The following is a 9,206-nucleotide window of genomic DNA, read 5'->3' on the forward strand; positions in this document are numbered from 1 at the left end:
ACTCCATGACAGTGAGCCTCTCGTAACACAAATGAAAAGACTGATTAATATCACCTCTTCCCATCAGGTTTTGGTATGAGAGTCCAACTACCTTTGATCACTCTCAACTGACACAGATTAAGCAAACGTCATTGGCCCGCGTCATATGTGACAATGGAGACAGCATCGATCGTATTCAACCCGACGTTTTTCTCCGCGCGACCTACCCCACTGGATATGTCAAGTGCTCTTCTATCCCTCGCATGGATCTGCGCATGTGGAAGTACTGTGAAGCGGGTTCGTATAAGATAAGTTAAAAGCACTCTGTATGAACCGGAAAACCTGTTGGCTCCATCACAACTTTTCACATAAGGGGACACTGAAATTATTGGGTGTACAAAGGGCTTAAAAGGTCTTTTTAGCTGACAGTGCCCCCAAACAATACAAGCCATACCTGAGCTGTTCGCGTTAAGTGATTTATTTATTTGTTCTGATTTAATAGCAGACACATTGATCAAGAATACGCTAAAAAGTGCCATACTGAAGGTCTGTAAAAGAGTCGCAGATCCCATACTCAGACAGATCCCCTCAATAAGTATTAAAAATCACGAATAATGAATCACTTTTCTAGAAACCACCCCCCTTGAATCCTTCTAGAAGCTGTTCCCACTAAAAACGGTAGTGAATTCTTTATAACTAAGATTCGATGAAGATAAGAAATATTCGCGTATTCCTCCCTCTTGTTGTTTTTCGAGCAGACAAGACTTTTCCAAGTAGTGACTGGATTTACTCCTCCGTGGCAACTTAATCTAATTTGTGATGTATAATTTATAATCTAATATCTTCACTTATTTGGTTTTTGTATTGTCAGCTCACTGCTCTGTGGATGATAGAACTCCTACCTTTAGCAACCACCTTGAGAACCCTCACCTTCGACGCAAAGTCAATGAGCCACATAAATCCGAAGCGGTAGAGTCCAGCCGCGAAGCATCAAAAAGTATTGGCTTGCAAGAAAAAAATGAGACTGTTATATCACCTTTGGAAGGAAAAAGTGAAGTGACAGTTAACGTTCCATCAAAGAATGAGTCTAGTTTAGAAAAAAGAGTCGAATCCCTTGAACGCACAATTGCAGACATGGCTGCGAAAATAACGAGTCTGGGGCAAGCTTTCAGTGATCTTGAAAAACAGGCAAGTGTAATTAATCTCTTAGAAATTTAACAATTAGAATGGCAATGACATTCGAGTTTGGACGGGCTTTGCGTATTCAGCAAATGTGGTGGGTTAAAAGCGCGCGTGGTTAAAAGGGCAACACGTGAGGTGACAACCTTCTCTATCGCGAGTGTTTTCGAATTCCCATTATGAATCACCTTAAGGGCCTACTGAGGTGTTTTTTGGGGTGCGTCGCTAACGATGTAATGGTAAAGTAATTTGAGAGAGTTTGGCATTATTTTGCTCAATTTCCAGCTTTTGTAAACCAATGACCCTAAACATGACGTCATCATGCCACGCCTATGGTCACGTGACCAATAAAAGAAAACTCTAAATTTGCCCCTGACTACGTGCTACACAATTTGGGTATTAATCAGTGGTTCAAGCCAAATGTTCTTTTTAAAGCGATAAACGATACTGAAATACCCATAGCATTTTCAAAAATGATCTATCTTCTGTATTTGGGGGTGAAACGAGCCATATAAAAAAAATTCATTCAATTTAAAGGCCGCAGGAAATTTAGCTTGTTCTCAAACCGGAAGTCAGTTCGTTTACGCATGCGCAGTTGATCTGAAAGCGAGCACAAGGAAGGGTTAGGAAAAACGTTCCATGCAAACAACAGTTTGTGCAGTGATCTGTGCTTGTGAGTGAGTTTTCTGGCCAGCTCACCATATGATGACGTCAGTTACCGGAAGTAACATTTCACTTCCTTAGCAACGCGTGAAAAATCCGTCTTTGGTCCCTCAATAGACCATATTCGAATTCTCAGTGTTGGACTGGAACTAGCTTGCAATGGAAGCTAATGCGAGGGAATGTATTAAAAAGTATTTGCATTTGAAAAGATTCCCCCGCGTTAGCTCCCATTACATACAAGGTTTGGTCCACTAAAATAGGAATTTAAGGGCCTTTTCGTTACAATCCCAACAACAGACAAACAATTCAATTCCTTGAGATGGAAGCCGAAGAATGAAATAAAAACGACAAAAATGGAAAGAACAAAATAAACAACTAAAAATTACCTTTTCTACACGTCTGCCAAAATTCCTTCGTTTATCACCGTTTATCAACTCATTCAGAGGCACGTAATTGCGTTCAATTTCCGTCTTGTGTTATAATAATGATCTTCTTGGCAATGAAAACACGTTTTAAAAGAAACCTCAAGCAATTATTAAGAGTTAGACAAGAAACCCGTCTGCCATCCTGTCCTTTTATCACGGCTTTATCAAATGCGCATGATCATTATGTACCATATGGGAGACATAATTGCCACGTTATCTACATTATCCAATGCGCACAAACTGTAATGTTGGCAAAGTGAGTACCCCAGGCAAAAGTGTAAAGATTACCTTTGAAAGGAAACTTGCATTTAGCACGTCCACGCGCATGCCTCACGTACGCGACCCTAATAGGAAGTTTATACAACGACGACGGCTACGGCAACGTCAACGCTACAAAGCAAGAATATCATTGGTTGAAAGAGGAAAAAGAATCGTGCGGCACATGCGGCATGCATTTCAATATTTGACTTGTTGTGTTATTTGTTAATTTCACTTTACGGTGTCCCCAATTAGTGCTCCAGCGCTAAATCTACTAGACACTTAAATAAAGTTCCTTTCCTTTCCTTTCCTTTCCTTTCCTTTTCCTTTTCCTTTCCTTTCCTACATTTCTTTGCCGCACTTAGCAAAACAACAACATGAAATAACCAATTTAAGGTTTTAACGACCACGCGAGCAATACAACGGTGACAAGTTCATCTTCTAAACCGTTCGTACCCATCCAGTTACAGGATAGTTCGTCCGTATAGAGTGTTTTCACTTACGTGATCAGTAACATTTTTTTTTACACTGAAACAAAAGAAAACGTTTGCATGATAATAGAGCTCAATTCCCGGGGGATAAGTTGGGGACATCAACATGACCGCCGTTCCTCAACAGGGCTACCGTGACGTCAAGTGAAAACACTCTATTGTACAAGGTGAACGAGATGGAATACTCGCGACAGCGCTAAATCATATTTTGGAGTGCCTAAACTCCCTAATGAGATATCAAAGCGAAAGCGAGACGAACTCAAAATGACAGTATCCGGTATAAAAGGAAAAGGAATATGTAAAACAGAGTATAGTGTTTGAACCGAAGTATAATTCCTAAGTTTTTCATTCTGTCGCGGGTTGAATTCTCTTCAGGTAGATAAGATGAAAGAAAAGTCGGCGAAAAAAGGAGAAAGAAGCAGGAAATCGTGTGGTGTTGTTCAAGGCAGCCTCCGTTATGAAGGCGACTCGTGGAAACAAAATTATTGTACCGATTGTCAGTGCACTGCGGTAAGAATTGTAATATCTTTCACACTTCTTACTTTTGAGTTGAAAAAATTTCTATCAGAAATCAAATTTGGGAGGGGTACATTTAAGTTTCTTCATGAAACATGACGTCATTGGTCATGACCACGACATCGGCGATGATGATGAATTATGACGTCAATAAGCATTGTACAACGCAACAAAAACATCATTGTACTTAGAAACGTAGGGAAAAATAGAGGTACACATATTATTTTCAACAAAGGGTGACAAAAAGGAGGGTTGAGATGGCAGAGATGAATGACTTAAGCTGCAAAGTACGAAGGAGAAGGTGAAATTGCTTAGGGAATGTTCTCGGGAAAAATTGGGGCGGACACCAGTAGAGTCGAAGTGCGGGATGGGAGGGGGGGGGGGGGGGGAAGGGGAGATAAGCCGAAGACCAGTTAAAGAAGGTGTGCGCACATGAAGAGAAATCAGGCAGGGTGGAAGTGGAAGAGCGCAAACATGGCCAAGGCGGTCGCACAGAATAGAGGGTGTTGATCGGAGAGCGTGATGGCCTTATGTGCCTAAAGGCGTGATGAGAAAGGACCATGATTTATTCCTCTGGTGCTTATATAGTGGTGTGCACTATATAGAAAAACTTCTTCAGTTTGTGCAATTGCACTTGAAAGAGAATTGTCCAGAGTGAATACTTCTTCTCTAAGTGTTAAAAGAGTTAAAAATACTCCGCCCTTTCATTGTTTTGCAGAAAGGACAAATTCGGTGTGTACAGACAGGAAAGTGTAGCTACGAATCACAAGAGGAACAGTAATCATAACGAGTCTCTTTGCTACTTAGGTCGGCCTGAAAACCCACTTTTTGTTTCTCTAAATTACAGCAAGAAAATGAAAGAGTCAGGGGGCCGCGGTGAGGGAGGAGCTAAGGGCGCTATAGTATAGCCTCCCCCCACTTTTTTCCCACGGTGTTGTTTTCTCCTACACCTATACTTCCTCATACTTCCATGATCCATACCAAAACCTAGCCCCCCTCCCCCCCCCCCCCTTCCCCACAACTTTCAAAGGTAATTCGCGGCCCCTGTTTGTAAAATGAAAAACAGAGCGCAGAAAAAGATAATGTCTCTCCCTTGTTGGTTTCCAGATAAACCGAAGACTGCCTCTTAGCTTTACTTTTTGTATTTCATTTGACTACTCTACGTTGTCAGTAGTTGACAAGTTGTGTCAGTGATGTCTAATTTTATTTACTATATGACGAAAAGTCCCATGATTAAGGTGTGGAGAGAGTGACCCGATTTCACAAAAACGGCTATTCTTGGACAACAACGTCATTCCTCAACTATTTTGAGTCCTGTCTCTGGAAGGTTCTCTATTGTCCGTGACTGTTGTTGGAACCTCTTTTCACTCCAGAACACTTGTGTTCCATGTCTCACTTATTCGCTGTCTCCACTGAGTTCTTCTCGATCAAAAAGAAATAGAACGTTAATGGAGCTATCACGGCAGTGGAGTTGATTTTGTGAAGTGTTACTAATTACACCCCCACCCCCCACCAACCCCCCTCCTCCCCTGCTAATAGCTATGCAACTTAACATAAACCAAGAAAATACTTTTAAACAACACAAGTCAAAGCATCAAGCCAAGCAAAGTTTCAATGCTTTGGTCAAGCACACAAAATGTAAGTTACAAACAACAGAGTTAAACGTTGAAAAACTGTAACAGAGGGGCTCAATGGGGTTAACCGTGAGCAGTGAAACGTTGAAAAATGTTGACCGTTAAACTTGAAAATGACCAAAAGATAACCGATAGCCGTGATAAAAATTAAGAGCATTTAGCGTGATTTTTTAATTACGAAAAGTGGGATTGGTAGTATTTTGAAATATTATATGGTTCTATCTCACAAGGTCTGGGAACTATCAAGTTCACGAATTTGATTGGCTGAAATCGATATTGACCGCGGTCTAGATTTTCCCATCTAGACCGGCATCTAGACCGGTAATGTTTTGCGGTGAAAAGATGCAAACTAAAACGCAAGAATATTGAGTATTTTCTTCTACCAATATTTATTTATGGAAGTGCCAAACAGCATGATGACAAAAGAGAGGATAACGAGCAAACTTTGACAGAACTAAGTTCAGCTCATCGCCACTCATCGCCGTTCGCAAGCAAAAGACTCTAAATATTTAGCTCTTATTAACCGAGCTTAGTCAGTCTGTATGGGAGAATCTTGATCTCGGTCGTGTGTACAGACCTCACTGCGTTCGGTCTGTACTTACGACCTCGCTCAAGATTCTTCCATACAGACCTCCTGCGTGGTTAATAAGAGCTAAATATTTAGAGTCTTGAGAAACTTCAGAGCACCCGATACCGTTTTAACTCCCTTGCTTTCCGTTCCCAGGGTCGCTCTTCTTGCTTTTCTCTCTCCCACACTCTCTCGCTCCAAGGAAGGAGAGAAGAGAGATCCTGGGAACAAGGCTGATCATAAAATTGTTCAAACTGTCTGGAATCGATACGATTTGCTCGTTGCATGGTTTTAGCAGTTTTGTGCCGCTAGTATCCATGTGAAATATGAGTATTATAAAAGAATTGTGAGTTTCTTTGTTTATCCGTGACGGAAAAAAGACAACCGTTAGCAGTTAAAGCTACCTCCCACCTCCCCCCATTAAGACCCTCTCAGCAGTTTTCAAAAGCCCCAATTGCAATCCATTTCAATCTTCTTCAGTTTTGGCCATCCATGTGTCTAATTCCTTTTGTATTTGCTGTTTTATTCAAAACTTCCTTCAATTATGTTTTAAGTTGTTATTTTTACGTTTCGCTTGATTTTGTTGCCAGTTACCAGTTGCCAGTCCCTGAATTTGGCTAAATTGTGCGCAACAAAGCCCGTTTAATGTAAGCGGGGTAAAAATCCGTTTTATCAACAAAACAAACATTTAGGTAGAATAATAATTCCATTGCTTCCTCCATATCATCGATGTTTGAGTTGATACTGCTCTAAACACGTCAAGGTATAACTTTGTGTCGTGTTAACAAAAACTTTTTCTTTTTGACAGATTCAGAATCGATTGCTAAGTTCTAGTGGTAGCTGTGATGATGTCACGTGATACGAAAAAGCGCAAATGTCATAAATTCTGTGATAGGTTCTCAAGGCCAGTATATATATAAAGCCTTTTTGTTCGTTCCAAATTTGCCAGGCCTTAGGCCGTTAGTTTTCTTACAATTTGCTGTCGTGTTTGAAATATGTGCGTGTTAAATAATCAAACGTAACAGTGTAATCGTTTGTATCATGATGTAGTCGCTTGCGTTGTAGAGTCGCGATGTTTCGACTGCTTTCTGCTAGTCCCTCTAGTGACTACATAGTGAGACAAACGATTATACGTTTCATTTTTTTTCTACCACCGTGATGACCAATAACCACCTCTGGTACGATATGTACACCTTACTAACCGAGTTCAAGGGTCGTATAGCAAGCGGACAAAACGAAGAGACGAAAATGACACCGGGTACGGCTCCAGAAAATAAAAAGGGTAAGACCTTTAACGCAAGCAAAAGAACCTAGCTTTCACAGTGTAACGCGCCTTACCGTGGCCACCCAACAAACTTTCACATTTGACATTTACTTGTAAATACGAAAACTCAACAACCCATGCTACGGTGTTTAACTTACAACTGTGCGAACTTTGCAAGGAGGCGTGACTGTCAATCAAAAATTCACACATCCTGATTGGCGGACAATTTGTAAAAAAACTTTGTTAGGTGGCCACGGTACGGCGAGTCGCACTGTAAATAGCCAGTCGTACTTCCATAGATGGACTACAGCCCACTAACTTGACCAATCACAGCGCGCGTACTATATCAGAGATACACTGAAAACTTAACTCTTAAAAAGTTTATTTTGTAATTAGAATGTTTCTTTGTCTTTATTTGTCAGCACTTATATTTTGGGTGGTATCGTACCTCATTGAACGGGCTTCAGTATTGGCCAAAAGAACAATAGAACGAACAAAAGATAACAATGGATTTAGCGCAGAAAACAATAGGAAGTACGACACTATACAGCCAATGAAATATAGTGTTCAGCAAGAGGTACGACCCTACCCTACATTATACCTAGTCAGATGTTCATATCCTTAAAGAGTCGATTTCTCTTATTTGGCCATGTCCCATCGGTTTACCGGGTATTATCTAAATTCAGAATACAAGTCCCGCCGCGTAATAAACCAATCAGGTTTGTCCTAATGACCACAACACCTCTGATTGGTCCGAAACAAAGTAGCCGACCCATTGCTCGTGGTGCTAATAAATGCAAGGTGATCATGACGGGTCAGGCACAGAACTCAACGCCACCATGCTTTTTTTCTCGACAAAAATCCAGCAGAGAAGAACTCGATCAATTTATAAACTCCGTTAATTCCTTTCATCCGGCTCTTAAATATACCTGGAAAATTTCGGAAACTTCCGATTGGCTTTCCTAGATAGCAAAGTTTCTATCAGTGGCAACGGTTTATGTACCACTGTGCACTACAAACCTACGGTTTCGCACAGTTATTTGTTGTATTCATCGTTACGTCCATAACATGTCAAGAACTCCATTCCTTATTCTCAATTTCTGAGACTTTGACGTGTATGTAGTGAGGACTCCGATTTTTCCAGCAAATAGAGGAGATGTGCCAGTTCTTCGAAAAACGTGGCTATCCTGTCTCTGTGGTCAAAGCGGGCCATCATCGCACCAAACAATTTGATCGACAGTCAGCACTACAAAGGTCACAAAAAGATAAGAATGACAGAATTCCATTCACCCTCACTTTCCATCCTCAGTCAAAAGTATCATTTTTAATAACTTTAAATTGCTCCTTAGTGATCCTGAGACTGGTAGAATCTTTTCGCAACCTCCACTCATTTCATACAAACGCGACAAAAACGTAGACAACCTTTTAGTTAGAAGCGCACTCAAAACTAACGAGCAACCCGGCACTTGGACTTGCCACAAGTCGACCCCACGAGAATCCCAGGGTTCTGGCGAGCGAAGTGTGATTATTCGGACGCGAAGCGGATGACCGAGCGACGAAGTCACGAGAGGTTGTCCTTCGCCCCGCGCGCCATCTACATGAGACGCAGGACTATTGAAAGTCTACCCGGCACTTTCAAATGCGCGCGCTCACGATTCAAAACTTACCTTTCACTCTTAATACTAGCAAAATATCGGGAAGATCACCGATCCTTTCACATGTACCTCCGCAAATGTCACTTATTGCATAACCTGTACGTTACAGGGGCACCCAACGACCAATTTGTTGTAAAATGGTTTATTATACCCCAGTTAATGAAAATAAATGTTATTAAGGCATTTTCAGGTGTTTTTCATTGTTGCTGGGAAAATATTATCTGTTCCTTTTTCCCAGCAAGACACACAAGAAATTTCCCAGCCAGCTAGATAAAATTGGTTGGTTTCCCAGCCAGCTGATGAAATTTATTTCCCAGCCAGAAATTCCGCGCGCTTTCAAATCCCTCGATCCGAAACGACCGAACAAAAGCGACAAAACCGGGACAAAACAGTTTTTTTCCGCAAGCGCAATCACTCTGACCAGCCGTCGTATGTTTGTGACTACGCTTGGGGGAGAGGAAAGAGGTTCTTTTTTTTTTTTTTTAGTCGTCCTCAGTCTTCAGAAGTTCTACAGCCAGCTCGGGTTGAAATGCTAGAAAAGTTATATGATTGGCGAGATAGGTAGGCGACCGAT

General features: G+C 41.3%; 1 protein-coding gene across 1 annotated transcript in view; it reads left to right on the forward strand.

Annotated features, from left to right (window-relative positions):
• LOC138047226 (peroxidasin-like) overlaps positions 1–4,620 on the forward strand; it is a 24,020-nt gene extending 19,400 nt beyond the window's left edge. The window contains 4 exon segments of the mRNA XM_068893978.1: positions 68–276; positions 851–1,167; positions 3,371–3,505; positions 4,230–4,620. Coding sequence (XP_068750079.1) covers positions 68–276; positions 851–1,167; positions 3,371–3,505; positions 4,230–4,292 — 724 coding nt within the window. The 3' untranslated portion in view covers positions 4,293–4,620.
• The last annotated feature ends 4,586 nt before the right edge of the window (positions 4,621–9,206 follow it).

The sequence above is a fragment of the Montipora capricornis genome, chromosome 4 (genome assembly GCF_036669925.1).
Source record: "Montipora capricornis isolate CH-2021 chromosome 4, ASM3666992v2, whole genome shotgun sequence".
In the NCBI taxonomy this organism is placed as follows: domain Eukaryota; kingdom Metazoa; phylum Cnidaria; class Anthozoa; order Scleractinia; family Acroporidae; genus Montipora; species Montipora capricornis.